We start from the raw sequence: 24,456 nt of genomic DNA, 5'->3' as shown, positions 1-24,456 counted from the left end.
AAATAACAGCCCATTCCAGTTTCTTCAAAGGTTTGTGAACTTTGTGGTCAGGAATTACAGAATAAAATGGAAGACAGGATTTGGAAACAAGGCCAAGATTAATTTAAACGACTCAGAACTTTTCAAAAAATATGAACCACAGAAGTGCCCTTTTATAATGTTGATGTTGCAGATTACTAAAACTCAACATCCATATTAGAAACACTCAGAAGTGACAGACGCATAAGGACACAACCTGACTTCTTACCAAGTTCTGGAACTTCCATCTAGCACAATGGTGCCTTTCTGTACACACGTCATTGAGTAAAGTGCTAGGAAACTTCAAGCCGCCAAGAATCTTTCCGCTGTGACAAGCACTTGATTGTAATTGCCAATTTCAAAGAGTCTGAATATTGAAAAAAAATTTATCCAAGAAAAATGAATTTGAAGGGGTGGAGGAAGTACATGGCAGCAAAGGAAATAATGTTCCAAACCTGTTTTATTACATGGAACATCACACTACCCTCAAACCAATTTCACTGGACTGAAGGTATTTGAGATCAGTGAGGCAGTTAATAGGATTTTCTGCCACCAGTGTAACAGTCTATGTGTAGCATTAGGAAGGGTGCTATTCCTAGTGATGAAGACACCTTTCATTGGACTCAACTTCAAAATTAAATCCTTGCACTTTCAAAGTGTGAAACTCAATTCAAAATGAGTCAGGGTTAAGGGACTGAGTCACATGGTCAACTCATTAAGGAAGGTTAAAAATGGTCATGTATAATACCCAAACTTGAAGAAGAAAGCTTTTTGAATAAAAATACCACAAAACAAGTTTTGGACCTACTGAATAGTAAGGATTCTTTGTAGGACAACCTTTACTACCATCCAATAGCCTAAAGTAGCCACAACCCTTATTGTGGAAGTGTTCTGTAAGCTTTTGTCCCTCTGTCCCCAACCCTCCACATTTAGCATCAAGGACAAGTGCTCTCTATCATCAGCATATCTCATTTTCTGTCACTGACTTTCCTTGAGACTTAGCTTCTCTCCAGCTAGAACCTAAGTCAGACTGAGAATTGCTTGCATTTGAGGCTTAAGAGAGCGTAAGTCTATAGAGAGGACTTGAAGAAAGATAAGGAAGCAAGTTCCACAGCCCAGGACACCACCAGTAGCAGGAAACATCCTTTTCAACCTGGGGAAACAATCTCTTCACAGTGCATAGTTTGAAATAAAAGTGCAATATGAGTAAAAAGAGGCGGTGGTGCGCTTGATACACATGAATTTAGTTTTTGGTTTTGCCATTAATTGCTAAGGAATTTAAAGATAAAAATGCAAAGTCATTAACATCAAGAGATACAAGGGCACCTTGGATTCCAAAGTATCTTCATAATGGAGGAGTAAGGGTTGCCTCACGTGTCACTTGCTTATTTTTTAAGCTATTACTCTTTCAACTCTAATCTTTGAATAAAATATTTTTTCTTCAATATAAAATGACTTTATAGATAAAATTCAGCACAGTAACATTGTCTATTTTACAATAAATCTGAAAGGAAAACTTGGAAAAGAATATTCTTATACCAAATGGCATAGCTTGTTTTTTAAATTGAAATTTTTTTGGTTAATTGCCTAATCACCTAAATCAGTGAATAAGAATGCTCAGCATCCAATCAATGAATATAGAATACAATATAATTTATTCTACTTTTTACTTCAAAGTCACAGAGATGACATCCATATAATTATAAAGCCTACTCTACATTTTCAAGTTCTCAATCCAAACATATAGATTAGAACAGGTCACTTTATTCCTGGCAACATTCATGGAAGGGCCAGATTTCTCATAAAAAGACAAAATAAGTTTGATTGGGAGCCAGCCATTGCCCTACTCACCCATCAACAGAATTATGGAAGTCAAGAAGCAATCTTTCTTCCTTTTTAAAATAGCAAAGGAACAAAAGAAGGTTGGCTGACTGTTGAGTGGGCCCACATTAGAGTGCATAGCTCATCAGGAGCAAGGCCGGAACCTGTGAGCAGTTAACTTCCTAAGAGCACTCACTGGGCATTATGTCATCTGCACTACAGATTTCACCCCAGAAAGTATTTGAAAATACTTTATGCTCAAAATATACAATATCCATTCCTTGTCCTTGAGGACCCAAGTATAAATCTAAAATGAGAATGGGCTTCTTCAGTCCGAAGGCAGGATTTCTTTGCAGTAGAGTGTCTCCAGAGTTTCACAAAAATAAATAAAAGCAGCAGCTAATGTCTTTTGAGCTTCTTGACCTTTCGGCATTTCATTGCTTCTTCCTCCCGTCTCATTTCCTCTAAGTCCTCTTGCATACCTAGTCTTAAACTGTCAAAAAAGGAAAAGAAAAAATGGTATTTGTCAATATGTGTACATGAAATTGCTTTCCCTTCCCTTCCCTTCTTTTCTTTTCAGAAAAGGACTGTTTATTCCAATACGGCTGGTAGTATGGGAGAGCAGCAGGTCATCCACAAAAATCTGCTCTGCCGCCCCGCATAAGCCAGCTGCTTATATAGGGCAGGACAAAGATTCTTTCTTTAAAAAGCAAGAATGAAATTTCCACTGAGAGCTCAGATGGAATGTAGTATGTACTCAAAATTACTACCAAGAGCCATGCTATTGCCTCAAATTATAGTGGAAAAAGACCTCACAGCTTGCCTGCTGTGGCTCAGTGGTTTGAGCATCGACCTATGATCCAGGAAGTCATGGTTTGATTCCCAGTAGGGGGTGTGCAGGAGGCAGCCGATCAATGATTCTCTCTCATTGATGTTTCTATCTCTCCCCCTCCCTAAAATCAATAAAAATATATTTTTTTAAAAAAGACCTCACCACCTCAATATTTTATTTTCCTCTTAAAGTAATAAAGTAGAATTCTCAACAGATCTTAAAAATAAAAAAAAAATACTTATATAAAAATAACAACATTCCATGCTTGTCCCTTACCAACACTTTAGCTTGATACCCAGTTACAGGACAAGGAAGGGCAAGAGGGAGAAAAAGGTTTAAGGTTTAATGTTCTGGGTTGAGACTGAAGTCAATTATTTCACCAAGTAAATGCTATAAACAAAGTACTAGTAATCATTGGTTACCTCTACCCAAGAAATTTTCATTACCAGGTAGCCAAACGGGAATCAGACAGAGGGAATTTAATATCCCTCATCAGGTCCCTGAGGCCAGCAGTGGCACAGGTTAGGCAAGACTGAGATGTGTCTGATGTCAAAGGGAATCAGGATGGGGAACGAAAAAACCAAGACCATGCTATGATGGGATCAGAGGTGGCTTCAAACAGTTCTTATGTGCCTACATGGATGAGGCACTGCCCTAGGCAATGTGTCAACATTATCTTAATCCTCACAATACCCCAAGCAGTAAAAACAGTATATTCTCATTTTACAAACAAGAAAACAAGAATTAGAAAAGCTAAGGAATTTGTCTAAAGCCCCACAACAAGCAAGCAGGACTGGAATTCAGAATTGTGTGGCCCAATGGTACAACTGAAGCAGCAAACAGGAGTTTTTAGGACATGCCAACACAAATATAAGTTTTTTGCTTACCTCTTTGCTTCTTCCTTCTGCTGTTCTTTCCAACTACTCTCCATGTAACGTAAGGCATAATCACTTTCATCTTTGTATCTGAAGAGAGGGAATCAAAATTGTTTAAAAAAATAACAAAAATTCAATTTTCTAAAGGAACTAAATCGTGCTGTTTTTAAAATCAACATCTTTACAACTAAATCAAACACACTTAGGGTTCCTCCTCCTTGCTTGGCAGGGAATAGGAGAGCAAAGGATGGGTAGAGGTGGATTTCTGAAGTAAAGGCAAATTAAATGAGCCCTTATTACTCCCAGAGGCAACTATTCCTGAATCTAATGCTGATGAAGGTATCAATCCAATGCTTACTCAACTCACCTCTACTTACATGATAGTTTATATTAAAATCCTGAAAGCACAATATATGTGAAAATTATTTTGTATATATTTCATTTGAACTTTATGACCATCATGAGGAAGGGAAGGACTTTTAGAAAAGAGACTGAAGCACATAGGTTAATGGCTTGACCAAGAATACATAGCTTAACTAATGTGGTACAGTCTTTCTGTTCTATACACATAGTACTTCATTTAATCCTTCCAAATATCATTTTACATAAAATAACTTACTCAATGCCAAAACCGGTTTGGCTCAGTGGATAGAGCGTCGGCTTGCGGACTGAAGGGTCCCAGGTTCGATTCCGGTCAAGGGCATGTACCTGGGTTGCGGGCACATCCCCAGTGGGAGATGTGCAGGAGGCAGCTGATCGATGTTTCTCTCTCATCGATGTTTCTAACTCTCTATCTCTCTCCCTTCCTCTCTGTAAAAAATCAATAAAATATATTTAAAAAAAAAAAAAATAACTTACTCAAGTTTACCTAGCTAACAAGTGGTGGAACTTCCACTCAAACCCTCATCTTTCCTCTGCTTCTCAAACTTTAATGTGCATATCACCTGGGAACCTTATAAAGCTGATTTGGACTCAGGAGATATGAAGTGGGGCCTGAGAGCCTGCATTTCTAACAAGCTTCCAGGTGATACCAATGCTATTGGTCCAGGGAACCACACTTTTGAGTAGCAAAGTTCTTTACACCAAAGAAAAGCAGGTGTCAGATCAGATCAGCTTTCAACAGCTTTGTGGATGGCTTTCTGATTTCAAAGCCAATCTGTTTTCTACCATACCACAGTGCTTTACTCACATTAAATATACATCTTAAAGAAAACTTTTTAAGAGGGGATAGTTTTTGGCACTCATGCAAAGAGCTACACAAATAATTCTGAGTTAATTCTTAAATAATAAATACTAAAGAAGTAAAGCTAAATCATGCAAGAATTCCTAGCTAAGAATTGCATTCAATACCTCAACTATTAATGTTTATTTTTTCTCTTTGCATGAGTTATTCAAAATGAAAAGTATATATATAAAATTCTTCTTTGGCCTTACTTTTTTCGGTCATAGCCAAAGATTTCGCGAATGTGCTTGGATATTTCTTCCTGAGATTCTCCTTCATCTTTGATAAAATCTTCCATTTCAGAGTCATAGTCCTCATCTTCCTCCTCTTCATAGTCTCGCTGTCTTTTGTAACCACTAGGGAAGGGAAGCCTTTGAGGACCTAAGAATAGAAAAGCCATTATTTATAAGAGCATTAAAACTTGAAATAGTCCCCCGCTCCCCTCAAAAATAATAATAGTTTCAACAAAGTTCTATGTAAACTGACATTTTGAGAAGTCATTAAGATGGTCGTCTCAAAAACCTGAGCCAGCAAGCTAGTGCACGGCATGGAGTCATTCCTCCATCATCCCTGATGCTTCACGGTATCCACAAGGAATAGAATTCCTGTATGTCCCAGGACTTACTGTGTCTTACATTTTCTAGCTTAGTAGTTTCCATTCTTCTGGACTTAAAAAATTGGCAACATTAAAAAAATTACAAATAGCTATAGGATCACTAACTTTTAATTTTGCAAAGACAAGACACCATAGGTAACAATCTACTATCTATTATCATCATTAATGTCCTTACATTTATAAAAAGTCCAACAAAGTAGGAAAGATTCTCAGAATTATGGGTAACTGGTCAAACTGAGTAAAGTTTGACTTTAGGAAAAATTCACTATATTATCCTTATTTTTGTCATTTTTCCAAAAGACTGATTAAAATTTAGCAAAAGACTGACACCGACCAATAGACCAGCATCTGGAGACTGCTTTCTTGTCCTTGATTACAGACACTCCTTTTGTTCTTCTAAAGTTTTAATATGCATGGCTTGTCTCATTAGCTCAGAGCTTCTTTCTCAGCTTCGGCATTACTGACATATTGGGCCGGATAATTCTTTGTTATGAGGAAGCTGTCCTGTGACTGTAGGATAATAGCAGCATTCCCGCCTTCTGTCTAACAGATGCTAGTAGCATCCCATCCCCAGTTGTGTCAATCAAAAATATCTCTAGACATTGCCAAATGTTCACTAGGGATCAAAATCATTCTCGGTGGAGAACCAATGTTGAACGATTTAGGCATATACACTCACTGTCTTACAAATCACAGAGCTAAGGTTATTAAACTTGGAGACATTACTGGGATAAACACCCAGGACCTAGATAAGTCTCTTTCTAAAGACTTTTCCAAGCTATGATCACTAAAGGAATTCTCGGACACAGACAAAAAAAACCCCAAACAAACCAGGATTCTGTCAACATACGAATACATTAAAGGGCACATAGAAGGATTACAGGGTCCCTGGTTATGTTTTTAAAAGGTGTGTTTTCCAATTTCCTAGTGACAAATAGATACTCTTAGGGAGGGGCAATTTTACCTTGGGCAGATCTGTAGCCAGCCAAGGAAGGCTTCATTCCATTCATCTGTCCATTGCTGGGCCGGGTAATGATATTCTTAGAAGATATTGTTTCTGAGACAACAGTGCATTTGGGCTTATGGGGGGGACCTGAGCTACTAACTATTCGCCCAGGTCCCAAGCTGCTCACTGGTCTTCCAGGGCCTGAACTACTGACAGTCCGTCCAGCTGGAACTGAGCCACTTACTGATCGCCCCGGGCCACTGACTGACCGCCTGGGGGGCACTGAGCCACTCATTGGTCGTCGGTCATGTGGACTGTGCACAGGCCGCCCAGGGCCACCAGAGCTGACCACTGACTTCCCAGAACCACCTGAGCCACTGAAGGGTCGTCCTGAGCCACCTGTCCTTCCAGGAGGATTTGAGTCACTGGCTGGCCTCTTGGTCCCACTGACTGATCGCTCAGGTCCTGAGCTGGAGCTGCCATCCTGGCGCTTGGGCACGGAGCCAGAACTAACTGTAGGCCGAACACTCACTGTGCTGGGCCGCCCAGGAGCTGGGCTGGAACTGCTGCCTGGCTGCTTGACACCTGGACTCTTAGCCTTATGTGGGGTGACCACGGGTCCAGGTCTGGAATGGGTAGGATGGGGAGGAGATTTTTTGGCTTTGTGCTCAGTAACAGATTTCTGCATCCCTTTAGCAGAAGTCTTTGGAACACTTGGTGAATAGGTGCTCGAGTGGGTCTTTCCAGCCCCATTGAAAACAGGCCTGTCATGGTCCTTCCGAAGCGAGGGTTGGGAGCAGTTGCTAGAGCCTGCTTTGGTCCTCTCTCCTGGCATGGATTTGGATGAAAACAAACCTAAATGTTTCTCATTAGCTGCACTGGGTCTGGATTTCTTCTCATCACGAGGAAGGGGAGTACCCTTGGAAGAAGGATGCTTGTTCCCAGAAACTCTGCTAGGTTTTGTGCCCATACTTTCTGTCTGAGAGGGTGCCTTTTTGGTTGGAGGTAGTCTTGCATCTGCCTCAGGTTTCTTTTTCCTATGCCTTCGTTCAAGAAATTCTCGCTCCCTAAGTTCTTGTGCAGTCATAGGCCGCTCTTCTGTTTTCTTCACCACCTTGATTTCCACTGGTTCGTGCTGCTTTTTCTCAGCCAGCCTGAGTAAGTCAGTGAAGTTCATGAGTGGTGGGGCACTTTTAAGGGGGACCTTTGGTTTACTTTCAACTTTGGGAGGAGGTTCTTGCTCTTCTTCATACTCCTGCTCTGATGCTGCTTGATTGTATTCTAAGAATTCTTCCTCTTCTTCCATCTCATACTCTTGGTCTGTTCCCTGACCATGGCTCTCCATTGCCTGTCTTTTCTTTGACTTTTCCTCAACAGGAACCCCATTGTAACCATAAAAATTGTCCTTTGTCCTCTTGGCCATAGCTCTTGCTTTCTTATCATGTTTTAACTCAATTCGCTTTTTCACTAGTTCTTCTTTTCTCCTTTTTTCCTCTAAGGCTAAAAGGGACAAAAAGAACGTATTTTAAGGTCTCAAGGTAACAGTATGTTTATAAGCAATCAGTTGGTGGCCAAAACATAAGCAACATGTAGTTTGAAACAATATAGTTTGGCCCTGACTGGCGTGGCTCCGTGATTAGAGCGTCGGTCCACAAACTGGAGGGTCATGGGTTCGAATCTGGTCAAGGGCATGTACCTAAGTTGCAGGTTACCTGCTCCAGTTGGGGCACACACAGGAGGCAACCAATTAATGTGGCTCTCTCACATCGATGTTTTCCTCTCACCCCTCTCCCCTTCCCTGTCCCTTCCACTTTCTCTAAAAATCAATGGAAAAAATATCCTCCATTGAGGATTAACAAAAAACAACAATAAAAAACACCAATACAGCTTGGCCGGCGTGGCTCAGTGGTTTAGCATTGACCTATGAATCAGGAGGTCACAGTTCCATTCCTGGTCAGGGCACATGTCTGGGCTGCAGGCTCGATCTCAAGTAGGGGGCGTGCAGGAGGCAGCTGATCCATGATTCTCATCATTGATGTTTCTCTCTCTCTCTCCCGCTCCCTTCCTCTCTGAAATCAATAAAAATATATTTAAAAAGCACACACACAAAAATCAATACAGTTTAAAGACATCTAGGAATCAAATGAGAAAGTCATTTGAATGAGTATTAGTTGAGTCATCTGAACACAATGAGTGGGTTACATATGGGTTTTTCTATATGACTAAGCGAGAGACTTGACTTTTAACTTTAAATATAGAAAATAATTCATACCAAATATACCAAGTTAAGGGAACATTAGTACCAATTTAATAGTTATTAGAATCAATGAATACTTAAATTTATTAAATCAGTTTCCTTCTCATGAAGTAAAATTACTTCGAGTTTATTAGTTTTCAAAAATTGCCTCTATTTTAATTTTTTAGATAATACTTTTAATAATAACCAAAAAATTAAAATACAAAATAGGCTAGAAGCAGATTCAGAAGATATGATCGTTTTTCCCAAAAAGCTTTTATTTAAGGGGGAATAAAAGATAACACCCATACAAATGATCAATGCAAGAACATGACCTGATTGGTGTGGCTCAGTGGTAGAGTGTTGACCTATGAACAAGGAGGTCATGGTTTGATTTCCCCGTCAGAGCACATGCCCAGGTTGTGGGCTTGATCCCCAGTAGGGGGCGTGCAGGAAGCAGCTGAACAATGATTCTCATCATTGAAGTTTCTATCTCTCCCTTCCTCTCTGAAATCAATAAAAACATATTAAAAAAACACACACAACGTATATACTGCTATAAATAAATACAGCTGATTCATACACATACGCAACAAATCCATTAGCCTGTTATGTTACTACGAATATCCATTGGTTAAGTATAAGCTAGCTGTGAAGGTGGAAGACTTTAAAATTGAGAGTAAGCCCTGGCCGGTGTGGCTCAGTAGTTAGACTGCCCACGCACAGAAGGATGGCAGGTTTGATTCCGGTCAAGGGCAGGTACTACTTGAGTTTCAGATTGGATCCCTCATGGAAGGCAACCCATTGATCTGACTCTCTCGCATCAATGTTCCTCTCTCCTTCCCAGTCTCCCTAAAATCAATGGAAAAAATATCCTCACCGGAAGACTAACAAACAGAACAAAAAAACCAACAACAAAATAAAATTGAGAATAAGGCTAGAGATAACGTACCTTTTCGTCTGAGCTCCTCCTCTTTTCTTCTGAGAAAAGCTTGTACAGCTGCTGACTGGACACCCTTAACTTTTGGGTCTTTTTTGGCAGGACCCACTGCCAAACTATACCTTTTCTACAAAAAAAAAAAAGTAAAAGTTATAATCAATTCAACTTTAAAAATATATTGTCTATTAGGTGTAAGGCACTGTGGCAAGCAATAGAGAGGTTTAAGTATTGACTGAAATACCTATTCTGAATAATTAAGACATCAAATAACCCACATTAAAGCTTAGCCATCAAGGTTCAGGCTAAATATGACTAATTTTATGTGCAGTTTTTCTGTAACATCCCAAATAATGCATAAATGAGAAATTCAGTCCAGGCTAAAAAAAAAAAAAAAAAAAATTCACCACTTAGAACAAACTGCTTTAAAATTCTGATTTTAAAAAATCAGCCTTCTCCATTACAATGAGGCCTTCCTGGAGGTGAAGGTTCATAAAAAATAGAACTATTAGGCATCTTCGGCTGGGGCTCCATGACAGCCTGTGAGCCCCCTTTCAGAAGAGAGACCCAATTTCAGGCAAAGATGTACTGTGAACTGTGATGGTTAATTTTTTGTGTCAACTAGGCTAAGGGATTCCCAGAAAAGTAGCTGGTAGAACATAATTTCTGGGTGTATCTGTGACATTGTTTCTAAAAGAGATTAACATTTGAATGAGTAGACTAAAGATTGCCATCACCAATCAATATACATTTTTTTAAAATCAGCCTTCTTCAGAATTAAGCATTTCAAGTCCAACTTTTCAAACAAGCAGAAAAAACTACTACTCACACCTATATTCTTTCCTGAGTACCCTACTCCAGCTGATTTTCTAATAGGGACACATGGCTACATAGTTTTGCCTACAACATGAAACACAGATTTTACTCTGACCACCCAAAAAGTGCTAACATTATCCTGGCACAGATGGCAGACATCTCTCTGGGCTTCACTTTTTATATAACTGCATCGGGAAATGACTAACACTAGAATATTGTTAATTTGAACTGTGAAAAGAAAAACATTTCCATTTTATAAGTAACTATCATTAAAGAAGTGTGATAAACAGCTAGTAACTCAGACTGAGATGATTCATCTCTAGGACCATCCCACATTAAATGTATAGGCTAGGAAAGAAGATGTTTCAAGTGCCCTCCCTCATTTGTCTTATTAAGCAGATGACATTCTTTTTTTTTTTTCTTTTTTTTTTTAAATATATTTTATTGATTTTTTTACAGAGAGGAAGGGAGAGAGATAGAGAGTTAGAAACATCGATGAGAGAGAAACATCGATCAGCTGCCTCCTGCACATCTCCTACTGGGGATATGCCCGCAACCCAGGCACATGCCCTTGACCGGAATCGAACCTGGGACCCTTCAGTCCGCAGGCCGACGCTCTATCCACTGAGCCAAACTGGTTTCGGCCAGATGACATTCTTATCCATTGAACCTGTTGCTGTATTAGTTAAAAACGAAACACTAACTCTGAGAACAAATTCAGATACATAGGAACCAAAAAGTAATTCCTCAAGTGAGTATGAAATTCCTGGAGGAAAGCCAAAGGATCCATGCTTACCATATGGCTGTCCAATACAAGGCATCTTAAAACAGGCTGAAGTTCCAGCTAAGTCAGTCTAGAAGCAACTGGCCAAGGAAGCAGGCCCTGACCAACCTGAAAATCCTGCATAATAACAATGCTGAGAACTGACACATCCCTGACAGAGAAGTCCCAAGAGCATCCAGAGTTCTTTCCCAGTCCCCTTGGCTGAGTCATAATGAGATCCTTAAAATAAATAATAAAAATCCTTATCCCCAATCCACTTAAGGAGAAAAGGAGAGGTAAAGGGAGACTTAAGGGAAGGAGCACATTGTTTACCCAACTAGGTATATAAAATTGTCCTGGTTTACAAGAATAGATTTGCCTGCCAAATCAAAGCTTATATACAGTGTTGCCCACAGAAAAATGCCAATATACAGGTTAGTGTTAATTCATTTATTTATTTTTAGAGAATCTTTTTTTAAAAATTGATGTTTAGAGAGAGGAAAGGAGAGGGGGAGAGCGAGAAACACTGATGTGAGACAGAAACATTGATCTGTTGCCTCCCAATGTGCCCTGATGAGATGGAACCTTGATCAGAATCGAACCTGCCACCTTTGGGGTATGGGACAATGCTCCAGCCAACTGTGCCACACCAGCCAGGGCAGCGTTAATTATTTAAAATAGGACTAGTTTGTTATCTAGATCAGGGGTCCTCAAACTACGGCCCGCAGGCCACATGCAAATACAAATATTGTATTTGTTCCCGTTTTGTTTTTTTACTTCAAAATAAGATATGTGCAGTGTGCATAGGAATTTGTTCATAATTTTTTTTTTTTAAATATAGTCCGGCCCTCCAACGGTCTGAGGGACAGTGAATTGGCCCCCTGTTTAAAAAGTTTGAGGACCCCTGATCTAGATATTATAACAATGAGCACTTCCTAACCTGGTTTCAGGATAAACATCTTTCTTCTTAACCTGGGACTTGGGATAGGTAATGGGATTATGACTAGTAGCAAAGCGACTCTTCACTGAATACAGGTACCCAAAAGGAAAACAATGTCAATGGGCACAATTTAACACAATACTTACCAAGCTTCAGACATTCTCATACCATATTCATGATTTTTCTCCTTTCAGTATAACATCTGTATTATTATTTACTAGAGGCCCGGTGCAAGAAATTCGTGCGTGGGAAGGGGGAGGGGAAGAAGGGGGTCCCTCAGCCTGGCCTGCACCCTCTCAATCCAGGACCGCTGGCTCCTAACCACTCACCTGCCTGCCTGATTGCCTTTAACCCCTCTCCCTGCCTGCCTGATTGCCCCTAACTCAGTGGTTCAACTACTCACCTGACTGCCTGATCGCCCCAACCACTCTGCCTGCCTTCCTGATCACCCCTAACTGCTTGCCTGCCTGATCACCCCTAACCACCTCTGCCTTGGCCCCTGCCTCCACAGCTTCGTTGGGAATGACGTCCGGAAGGTCGTTTGGCTGTCTGGTCTAATTAGCATATTATGCTTTTATTATTATAGATAAAGTAATTTTAAGAAAATACGTAGACTTAGGCTGAATCAGCCCCGGTGAGGTTGAAACGGCCCTGGTGAGGTTGAGGCGGCCCCTGTGGGGCTGAGACAGCCCCTGTGAGGCTGAGATGGCCCCTGTGAGACTGAGAAAAATACCACATGAACTAACTCATTTATGGATAATAAGGACCATTATAGACTGATGAACAAAAATGGATACAGAGGCAGAGCAGCATTGAGCAGACTGTCAAACTACAGTGGGAACCCTGGGGAGGGTTGGGGCGGGGGGGAGATCAACCGAAGGACTTGTATGCATGCATATGAGAATAACCAATGGACACAAGACACCGGGGGATGGGGGAAGCCGGGGGAATGTCAAGGGGGGGGAAAAAGGAGATATGTGTAATACTCTTTATAATACTTTAAGAAATAAAAAAAAAAAGAAGAAAATATGTAGACTTAATACCATGACTTAATATTACAGCTTTACCTCAAGTAATAATATCTATGAAATGACAGGTTAGAAGGCTAGTTGTATTTTTCCAAATCATATCACGATATATAACAATTTAAAAAAATAACTATTAGAATAAAAAGTATTTGTGCATCAGTTTAAAATCATGGTAGAGCCAAAGCTATATATACAGCACTTTAGGAAACACAAACTAGGAACTTAAATACAGAAAAGGCAGAGCACAAGGAAGAAACAAGGAGGGGATTTTCAGGAACTCAGATTCACTAAGAAAAAAAATCCTGCGCTAGCTGTGTAGCTTAGCTGATTCCTGATACGCTAAGGTTGCGGGTTCTATCTCTTGTCAGGGCACTCACAAGAATCAACCAATGAATGCTTAAGTAAGTGGAACAACAAATAGATGTCTCTTTCTCATCAATCAATAAACAAAGCTAGCATAAAACTGACCATCAAAGCTACATATTGTATATTTTTTTCTTTCAAAGTTTTTATCTGAGCAATGCCCCTCTCTACTTCATAAGTTAATAGAAAAGTCAACATTGACTACAGAATAAAATTACATTACCATCATTTAAATTTACTTATATAATTGTCATTTTTTTAACTTCTAGGATATTCTGCTTTTACTCCAAAAGAATTAAAATGATACCCTTGTTGAAGCATTAATGGGCATAGAAACTAATCTCTTAATTAGTTAAGCCAGAGAAATAATTATAATTTCTCAGTTCAAGGATGTTAGGAACCAGCTTAGAAAGCATTCTCCAAAAGGTATCTCTTGGCCTTTGAAGGTGTCTATTTTCAAACTTAAGAGAGTCAAGTAAAAATTCATGGGGGTTTTCAAAACTTAAAAAAATCTTATATACTTTGTATAATCACTTATTTAATCATTTACTTATGGCCTAACCTTTATTCCTTATTTTATGATATCTATCACTATGTAATGTTACACTGAGTATATGATTTTATTTATATGAAATGTCCAGAATTGGCAAACCCATACAGATTAGTAGTTGCCAGGGCTGAGTGGAGAAGGGGATCAGGGAGAAATGACTGCTTAAAAGGTAAGGAATTATTTTTGAGGAAGATGAAAATGTTCTGGAATCAGATATTGGTGATGGATGCACAACTCTGACTTTTACACATTAAGTGGGTGGGTTTTATGCTATGTGAATTATATCACAATAAAAATGTTGAAGAGCCGAAACCGGTTTGGCTCAGTGGATGGAGCGTCGGCTTGCGGACTGAAAGGTCCCAGGTTCGATTCCGGTCAAGGGCATGTACCTGGGTTGCGGGCATATCCCCAGTGGGAGATGTGCAGGAGGCAGCTGATCGATGTTTCTCTCTCATCGATGTTTCTAACTCTCTATCTCTCTCTCCCTTCCTCTCTGTAAAAAATCAATAAAATATATTTAAAAAAAAAAAAAAAAAAAAAAAAATGTTGAAGAAATCCTCAAGCTGGAATTACAACATATTCTAGTTATAAGGCAGAAGAACTGCATGGCAGTTTCCCCTACATCAGATGGTCACATTTAACTCTAGCAGCAGCACATCAAGATGCTCCCACCAATACTGAATGTGATTCAACTCACCAGGCTGCTTCATTATTTCAGCTTCATGAAAAGCAGCTGGACCAGACTTTCTTTCATCCTAAGCATATCCATTTCATTATACTGTAAGCCAACTCAGTCATTTGCTGGACCCCAATGAATGATCCATAACAGTGAAGCTTACACCATTTAAAAACAGTATCGGAGATTTTGCCAAGGTTTATAATTTTAAAGCCAATAGACTTAGAACACACTAAGTCACTTTAAAACATATGTGTTCTTTGCATTGAGACTATACTGTCATGGTCATATTAAGAAAATTGGGGGCCGTAACCGGTTTGGCTCAGTGGATAGAGCGTCGGCCTGCGGACTGAAGGGTCCTGGGTTCGATTCCGGTCAAGGGCATGTACCTCGGTTGCGGGCACATCCCCAGTGGGAGGTGTGCAGGAGGCAGCTGATCGATGTTTCTCTCTCATCGATGTTTCTAACTCTCTATCCCTCTCCTTTCCTTTCTGTAAAAAAAAAAAAAAAAAAAAAAAAAAATATATATATATATATATATATAAAATTTTAAAAAAAAGAAAAGAAAATTGGGGGTGGGGTGAGAAGGTGGAGGAGGGTTTAGGGGGGATAAATAGTGATAAATGGAGACTTGACCTGGGTGGTAAACACACCATACAGTGTACAGATGATGTGCTGTAGGATTGTGCATATGAAACCTGTATAAAACCAAAAAGTTGCTATTCAGGATTGCTATGGCATTACATGTAAAATTTACTATTATTTTGTTTATAATATCCTATCTAATAAAAGAGAACCATGGTAATTAGCCGTACCTCCGCTACTCTTCCCATTGGCTAATCAGGGCGATATGCAAATTAACTGCCAGCCAAGATGGCGGCCGGCAGCCAGGCAGCTTGAAGCGAACATGAGGCTTGCTTGCTTCAGTGATGGAGGACTCCAACGTTCCCCGCCTGCCGCTGCCGGCCTCTGAGCTTGCAGTTTGAAACATTGTAACAAATATAGAAGCTAAACAAAACCCCAGAAACCTGCTTTCAGCCAGCCGGGATCTCAGCTGGAGTTGAAACAGTGTTTCCATTATAGAACCCAAACAAACCAGATACCTGCTTTCAGCAGCCGAGGCCTAAGAGCTGGAGCCAAGCTTCAGAGCTAAAGCTGGCCCAGAATAAAAAAGAAAAAAGAAAAAAAGGAGTGGTTGGGAGCTTCAGTCATCCGCCAGCCTGAAAACAGACCTCAGCCCCTCACCCAGACTGGCCAGGCACCCCAGTGGGGACCCCCACCCTGATCCAGGACACCCTTCAGGGCAAACCAGCCGGCCCCCACCCGTGCCCCAGGCCTCTATCCTATATAGTAAAAGGGTAATATGCTTCCCAGCACCAGGATCAGCGGAGCAGCTAGGCCTCCTGGCCCCTGGAGCAGCGTGACGGGGCAGCGCCCAAACCCCCTGATCGCCCTGCAACTCTGTGTGTGACAGGGGGCGGGGCCACAATCTCCCTATCCGCCCTGCTCTGTTCGTGACAGGGGAAGGGGCCCCAACCCCCTGATCGGCCCTGCGGCTCTGTGTGTGACAGAGTGCGCCCCTCCCCCCCCCCACGGGCCCTGCTCTGTGTGTGACGGGGTAGAGCCATAACCTCCCCATCGGCCCTGCCCTGAGTGTGACAGTGCTGGCGCCCCAACCCCCTGATCGGCCCTGCTCTGTGGGTGATAGAGGGCGGCACCCCAACCCCCTCTCCCCCCACGGGCCCTGCTCTGTATGTGACGGGGTAGAGCCATAACCTCCCCATCGGCCCTGCCCTGAATGTGACAGGGTGCGGCACCCCAACCCCCTGATCTGCCCTGCTCTGTGTGTGACAGGGGGCGGTGCCCCAACTCCCCTATCGGCCCTACTCTGTGCGTGACAGGGGGGAGCTCCTCAACCCCCTGATCGGCCCTGCTCTGTGCGTGGCAGGGGTGAGCTCCCCAACCCCATGATGGGCCCTGCTCTGTGAGTGACAGGGGGCAGCACCCCAACCCCCTGATTGGCCCTGCACTGTGCGTGACGGGGTGGCGCCGCAACCTCCCCATCAACCCTGCCTTGAGTGTGACAGGGGGCGGTGCCCCAACCCCCCAACCGGCCCTACCCTGAGCGTGACTGAGGGTGGCATCGCAACCTCCTGATCCGCCCTGCTCTGTGCATGACAGGAGGCGGCGCCCCAACTCCCCAATCGGCCCTGCTCTGAGCCCGACCAAGGGCTGCACCTAGGGATTGGGCCTGCCCTCTGCCACCCGGGAGCAGGCCTAAGCCAGCAGGTCGTTATCTCCCGAGGGGTCCCAGACTGTGAGAGGGCACAGGCCGGGCTGAGCCCCCCCGCCCCCCCCCCCCCAGTGCACAAATTTTTGTGCACCGGGCCTCTAGTACCTGATTATAAAATGAAATATCAGATAGGTACTTCAGAGCCTCTAGTCCAACCTCTATGTTAGAAATGCCCCAGGAAGCCCTAGCTGGTTTGGCTCAGTGGATGGAACATTGGCCTGAAGACTTAAGAGTCCTGGGTTCAATTCTGGTCAAGGACACATGCAGGCTTGATCCCTAGCAGGGGGCATGCAGGAGGCAGCTGATGAATGATTCTCTCTCATCATTGATATTTCTATCTCTCTCTCCCTATTCCTCCTCCTCTGAAATCAATATATTAAAGATATAAAAATAAAGAAATGCCCCAGGAAGGACAACCATGTATTTCCAGTTTGTAGCAGACAGAGTCTGAATTAGCATCTAGGTCTCAGGCAGGTCCAAAAGTGTTCCCACTACAACATGCCTCACTTCTAATTTAATTCCAACATTTATATCTCTAGCTCTAACCTCAATCTTAAATGCCATTCCCTAATTTCCACCTACCTCTTGGACAGTTCCATTACCTCAAACAGGTCCACCACTGACCTTTCTCTTCCCTCACCCTCAGACTGTTTCCGTTAACCATGATGGCACTCTCCCTAACAGGCCAAAATTTTCTCTGTTCACCAGTTTCAAATGCTGTCGATTTGGTCTTTAAATATCTCTCCCATCAGACTTTATTATACACTAAGAAGTGTTACTAATAAAACCAATAGGGCCAAAACCGGTTTGGCTCAGTGGATAGAGCGTCGGCCTGCGGACTCAAGGGTCCCGGGTTCGATTCCGGTCAAGGGCATGTACCTGGGTTGCGGGCACATCCCCAGTGGGAGATGTGCAGGAGGCAGCTGATCGATGTTTCTCTCTCATCGATGTTTCTAACTCTCTATCTCTCTCCCTTCCTCTCTGTAAAAAATCAATAAAATATATTTAAAAAAAATAATAATAAAAATAAAACCAATAGGGTTACTGCTTAAGGCTATATTAGCCTGGAGTTGGATAGGGAGCTGGATGGGTGCAGTGGTCCAGGCTGTATAGATGACACACTTTCCTCATTCAACACAGTTCTTTCCACAGAATGAACTCTGCAGCCAGTCCGTCTGGATTAGATGCTCTGCTCTGCCATTACTAGCCCTGTCACTTTATTAGCTGTGTGACGCTGGTTTCTACATCTCTCTGGGTCTCATCTGTAAAACAACTTTCCTTATATGGTTATTATAATACTTAAATTAATTAATATGTATATAATGCCTCGCACAGAGTAAGCACTATACTAGTAAATGTTCATTGCTATTGCTATTATTATTCAGAAAGAGATTATCTAGGTAATGATGAGGAAGAGAAATAATTTCTGTGGGGATGTTGGTTTCTGAAAGACCCCTTCCCTAGCCCTGGCCAGGTAGGTCAGTTGGTTGGAACATCATCTGGCACACCAAAAGGTTGCAGGTTCCATTCCTGGTCAGGGCACTTACTTAGGTTGGGGCTTGATCCCAGCCGTTCACATATGGGAAGCAATACTGATCAATGTTTCTCTCTCTCAAATCAATAACAACATATTCTCAGTTGAGGATTAAAAAAAAAAAAAAAGGACCCTTTCACTAAAATACTGGTTGAGAAGTATAGATCTAGGCTAGAAATCCATATTTCTAGGCCCTGGAAAAATCATCTTCAGATCCAAGAATAGGGAGCAATCCAGTTACAAAGATTATAGATCAAGTTTTACAAAGTGATAGCTTGTAGAAACTTTATTGTTGGCCCATACTATTTATCTGTTTATTTATTTATTAATCCTCACCGAAGGATATGTTTTCCATTGAGTTTTAGAGAGAAGGGAGGGAGTGAAGGAGTGGGGGGTGAGGGGGTGGGGAAGAGAAAGAGAAAGAGAGAAAGAGAGAGAGAGAGAGAGAGAGAGAGAGAGAGAGAGAGAGACAGCAATAGGCTGCCTCCTGCAGGTGCCCGAACTGGGGCTAGGGATGGAACCTATGCTCCTTCGGTCCGAGGGCCAGTGCTCTAACCAATGAACCAAACCAGCCAGGGCTCATACTGTTCTTTAAAAGGAAATATAACTACTGTAATAAATAGTGGGTTTCTTTGGAATATGTGGCGCTTTGTCACTGATCATTTTATATCCAGACTACTTCAAGAATTTACAATATCTAGCTCCTGAAGACATCTGTAACTGCCATCCCAGTTAGAGCTCCTGGGCTCCATTTTCAGTACCTCTATTTTTCTCAAGGAGCCATAGCCCCCCAAATCCTTATATATCTGGCACCAAATGAAGGCTTCCCCTTTACTTTTTGGTTTGAGGGTCACATCAGAGCGACTATTATCTTGTCTGAGATGATGTTCAGAGTCTCACTGTGAGAAAGATCATGTAACCTGTCTCATGCACTACAAGCCATTGAATATAGCTACTTGAAACCTAGAAGAATCCATAATCTAAGCTCTACTATTCTATCAAAACAAGACAAATGCTTTGTTTTTGCTAGAGGAAGGCAGGGGGGGAAATCGTAAGTATAAAGTTACAAAAAATGTCTTTTCTTGTTTAAATATAAGCAGAGCTAATGACAATGACTGGTTACATCACCTTGATCAGCTGTTATTCTGCATTCAGTTTCCCACTGGGAAATATAGTGTGCCAAATATTTCTAGGCATGATGCAATCCTTTCTTTGTTTTAACTAAAACATTATAAAAATAACTAGTTCGTTTAAAAAGAAAACAACAGAAAAAAAGAAAGATGTCCCATGGGGAAATAAATGTTCATTAATTCTCAAGTCAGATGACAACAGACACCTCTTAAAAATAAAGCCCTGCAAAGAGTTGGAAGTGGCTGTACAGGTGTTTTAGATTTTAGCCTCCCTTGGATTTCATTCTAATCAATGCTAGTGATAATTTCCTGTAGTAAAGGTCTGCCATAGGAACTATGAAGACTAAATCTGAACATCAAGTCTGACAGGATCCAAATGGAAGATAGGGAAGATGATGGCTAAAAAGGAAAAACGAATCATGCACTAGAGAGGGATGATGATGTCACTGCCAATTATGTCAAAGATCTGGTTCTAGAACATCAATCAATCAACCAAGTTTATGTCAAGCTGGGTGTGTGTATGTGTCTTGAAATGTTTCTTGATTTGGATGGTGGCTTACAAGGATATTTGTTTTATACGAATCTGTACTGCCTTAGCCAATTTGGCTCGGTGGATAGACTGTCCGCCTGCAGACTGAAGGGTCCTGGATTTGATTCCAGACAAGGGCATGTATGCCAGTTGCGAGGTTGCAGGCTTGATCCACAGGGGTGCATGTGGGAGGCAACCACATCAATGTCTCTCTCTCTGTGTCTCTCCCCCTCCCTTACACACACACTAAAAATCAATGAACAGGAAAAAAAAAAAAAGGATTAAAAATCAATGGAAAAATATCATTGGGGGAGGATTAACAGAAAAAACAACCACACACACAAGAACCTGTATTACACTGTACCATATGTTATAATTAAAAAAAAAGAAAACAGGGCTTGGGAGACTTCATATCAATTAGGCTTTCTTTCTTTTTTAAAGAAAAATATATTTTATTGATTTTAGAGAGGAAGGGAGAGGGAGAGAGATAGAAACATCAATGATGAGAGAGAATCACTGATTGGCTGCCTCCTGCAAGCCCCTACTGGGGATCGAGCCTGCAACCCAGGCATGTGCCCTTGGCCGGAATCAAACCTGGGACCCTTCAGTCCACAGGCTGACGCTCTATCCATTGAGCCAAACCAGCTAGGGCTAGCCTGGCCCGTGTGGCTCAGTGGTTGAGCGGGCAACCTATGAACCAGGTGGTCACGGTTCGATTCTTGGTCAGGGCACATGCCCAGGTTGAGGACTCAGTCCCCAGTGGGGGGCATATGGGAGGTGGCTGATCAATGATTCTCTCTCATCATTGATGTTTCTATCTCTCCCTCCCTTCCTCTCTAAAATCAATAAAATTATCTTTTTAAAGAATATGGCAAAATATTGATGTATATTAAATGTGAGGTGTGGGCATATAAGTATATGTTAGCATTCTATGTGTTTTACAAGTTTCCAAAAATTTAAAAATATGTATTTTGTAAAAATGTGTGTCTCCAGTTGATTTAAAAAAGAATCCTGCAGAACCTGGAGATTATTATCTAAGCAAAAAAAGGCAGTCAGAGAAAGACAAATACCATATGATCTCACTTATAGGTGGAATCTAATGAACAAAATAAACTAACAAACAAAATAGAACCAAAGGCATGGCTACATGGAACAGACTGACAGAAGTCAGAGAAAGGGGGATGGAGAGATTGGATGAAAGAAGATGAAGAGATTAACCAAAGAACATATATGCATAACCCAAAGACACAGACAACAGTGTGGTAATAGTGGCGGGGGAGGGCAGGGGCTGGCTGGAGATGGGTAAAGAGGTAAAAGTGGGGGGGGGGGGCATGTAATAGTGTCAACAATATATAATAATAAAGAATCCTGCAGAAAGAAAGAAAGTATTTTTTCCTGGGCCTTATTATGTATACATTGTTTGCATTGATGGTGTGCTCCAAAAGACTTGACATCAAGCTAATGAAGAATGTAACTTAGAATAACTAGGTGAATCAAGTTGAAGCAAGATCATGGATTAAATTTAAAGTCTTGCTCTACATCAGTTTCTCTTGTGATGTAAAAGGATAAGGATTATAATGCTGCTAACTAAACCAACTTTTAAGCTTACTAGCTTTTGGGGGATGGGTAGGGGAAAGCATGCTTTCATAACATATATGCCTGTATTCATCTATTAAATTTTAAATGACCTCACCAATTTACCTGTTTATCTTGCTGCTTCCAATCTTCATTATTCAAATCATAGGCAGATCAATAAATAATGCATATAGTCTGAAATTTACACATATTCTGAAATCTGCTTCTGCTCTAGCAACATTTGCCTTTCTCTCAGAGGCTAATGATTTTTAGAGTAAGAAATGACCAACTCTTGGCCCTGGCTGGGTAGCTCAGTTGGTGAGAACGTGGTCCTGATACTCTATCCCAGGTCAGGGCACATACAAGAAGCAATCAATGAATGCATAAAAAAGTGGAACAACAAATTGATGTTTCTCCCCCTTCATATCTCCCTCTCTAAAAATAAGTATATAAATTTAAAAAAAGAGTCCTGGTTGGATAGCTCAGTTGGTTAGAGTGTTATCCTGATACACCAAAGTTATGGGTTCGATTCCCCATCAGAGCACATACAAGAATCAACCAATGAAGGCATAAATAAGTGAAACAGATTTGTGTGTGTGTGTGTGTGTGTGTGTGTGTATTTTAAAGACTATTTAATTCTCCTACAGACTATTCCTGGGCATCAAAGATAGTATTACCACCCATTTTTCACCTACACTGAAACTCAGGAAGATCTAGAATTAAATATGGACCTAATGCAAAGATCCAGTACTACAAAATTCAGTATTGACTTGTCTAGGAAATTTACAGATGTAGGAAATAATTCTGTTGTTCAAGGTTTCAAAGGTTTAAGCCCAGAACTTCACCCTGCATAGCTAATGGATAGTAAGAGTACTTGGGATGGAGATGGTGGGGACAGATAGTAAATGGATGGATATCAGTTTTATTTACCAGTTATTTTACTATCATCAGATCAGTTTTAAAAAGGGTGGGACAGCATCAGACGACAAGAAACGTACAAGAGAGAAAAAAACACATATAGACAAAATTCTAAGAAATGCAGACCGCAATGAGAGAGCAATAAATTCCAGCTGAATTGCTTTAACAGAGCTGTTTGAGTTCTACATCAATGATTAGAACCGCAGGTATCACAATGCAATTTACCGGTTTACAGCTGTCTTGTGGGGACCATCTGAGGACCCAGAAATGACTAGCTTATGCAAAGCAGCTACAATCCCGCAAACCAGGTACTCTCTACCATTTCAGCGTTTCGATTTTAAAAGCCGTACACCACCGCGGCGAGTACCAGCGAATTGGCAAACATTGCCAAGCAAATGAGACCTAGATTTCAAACAAAGACAAACCTGGAAGGCCACAAGTAAACGGAAGCCAAAACTAGCTCACCCATGCTTAGGTTAGCCAAGGATTTCGTGGACTCTGCTCCATGTCTCTTTCCAACACAAAAAGTGGTCCTTGGGAAATGATAACTTAATCACTTCGTTTGTGAAGTGGGTGGGGCCACAAATCAGAAGAACTTGTTCGGGAAAAGCGCTAAATGTTTGACCCGAAAATCGGCGGGAAGTCAGCCAAAAGGCTATCAGGCCAAGTCTCTAAAACCCCTGAACTCTTCAATACACTTACTTGCTCCCCACTCTGGGCAGAAGTTTATACCGAAGCCAGAAAACACAAGCGCTAGATCCCACTGTGTGCCAGGCACGACTCCACTCACCAGCTCCTCGCAGCTGTAACGCACCCATCCCGCACGGCCCTGGCTGCAGGGGGACCTGGGCTGGCCAAGCCCCGCACCGGGAGGCTCCCGCCTCGTCTCAAGCCCCTCTGCACCCGGAGTTCCCAGAAGTGCATGCCCAAGAAAAGTAAGCAAAGCTGTTCAGGTCTTTCCTCTCTCGGAGCCGAGAGGCGGATGCCTCGAAGTTCCGCCCGATCGATACACATTCCCAACTTTAAAATTAGAATCTCAGGGGCGTCCCAGTGGCTACTTACCGGTACGCTGTTGGTTCCTTGTCCTTTAGAGGCTATCATGAGAATTTCCCTGAAATCCATGTTGACCGAATCGGATAGAATGGGCCAGGCTCTCGGAGAGGAGGGAGAAGGCGTCTTACCCCGGCGGCCAGCGACAGCCAAATGAGCTGGCTCGCCAGCTTCTTCCCTAGCTCTTCTCGGCACGACCACTTCCGGCGCCGTCCAAGGAGGTCTGCCCGCCCCCTGCCCCAAATGGCCTATATCCTTACAGGTCCATCGCTGCGCTCGCGAGTCCCTAGCGTAACTTCCGCTTTCAGGCTGGAGACACGTAGAGACGTGGTACGTGGCTAATGACGTCACTCAAAGGGGCGGGATCAAGTCCTTCATCGGCCAAGGAGACGCGGCCCAGTAAACTGTGGGGTGTGGCTATGGCAGAGCGCCCCATTCTAGCGGCCCCCGAGTGTAGCCTGACAATCTCGGTCCTCCGAGCGAGCTCCGGGTGGGGAAAACGAGGGGGTGGGTTTACCTACCGGGCCTGGGTTCGATGTGTATCCCTGGTGGACGCTCAGGTCTGAGACGGCAGTGCCCCAGCAGCAGAACCGGCAGATGGCGGGCAGGGGATTTTAGTTACTGGTTTCTAGGCGCTCACGAAGCCGCGCAGGCGCACACGACACGGACTGGCCCTGCCTTTGATACACGTTATCACTCAGCACATGGTGCTCATCTCCGACACCGATGCGCATTGCGTGTTTAGAGGCACCCGCTTACCGCTTTTGCACCATTTTAAACACGTAAGG

The 24,456-nt window shown here is 42.2% G+C and overlaps 1 protein-coding gene across 1 annotated transcript; it reads right to left on the bottom strand.

Annotated features, from left to right (window-relative positions):
- Positions 1–1,460: 1,460 nt before the first annotated feature.
- SPTY2D1 (SPT2 chromatin protein domain containing 1) lies at positions 1,461–23,981 on the bottom strand. The gene is made up of 6 exons (XM_081100211.1): positions 23,681–23,981; positions 9,519–9,633; positions 6,349–7,830; positions 4,981–5,149; positions 3,559–3,636; positions 1,461–2,332 (listed from the first exon to the last, which is right to left on the bottom strand). The coding sequence occupies exons 1-6, from the start codon at positions 23,738–23,740 to the stop codon at positions 2,239–2,241; spliced, it is 1,998 nt and encodes a 665-aa protein (XP_080956337.1). The 5' UTR covers positions 23,741–23,981; the 3' UTR covers positions 1,461–2,238.
- Positions 23,982–24,456: the final 475 nt, after the last annotated feature.

The sequence above is a fragment of the Myotis nattereri genome, assembly GCF_964212035.1.
Source record: "Myotis nattereri genome assembly, chromosome: 9".
NCBI lineage: Eukaryota > Metazoa > Chordata > Mammalia > Chiroptera > Vespertilionidae > Myotis > Myotis nattereri.
Note: the sequence above shows the minus strand (reverse complement) of the source record. Positions and strands in the feature narration are given on the sequence as shown.

Coding starts and splice junctions, on each gene's coding strand:
- SPTY2D1 (XM_081100211.1), bottom strand. CDS start 23,740: ATGGATTTCAGGGAAATTCTCATGATAGCCTCTAAAGGACAAGGAACC. Junction 5,150..6,348: donor TGGCTACAGATCTGCCCAAG/GTAAAATTGCCC, acceptor TTCTATTCTTAG/GTCCTCAAAGGCTTCCCTTC. Junction 3,637..4,980: donor TTTGGCTATGACCGAAAAAA/GTAAGGCCAAAG, acceptor CCCTCTCTTCAG/ATACAAAGATGAAAGTGATT.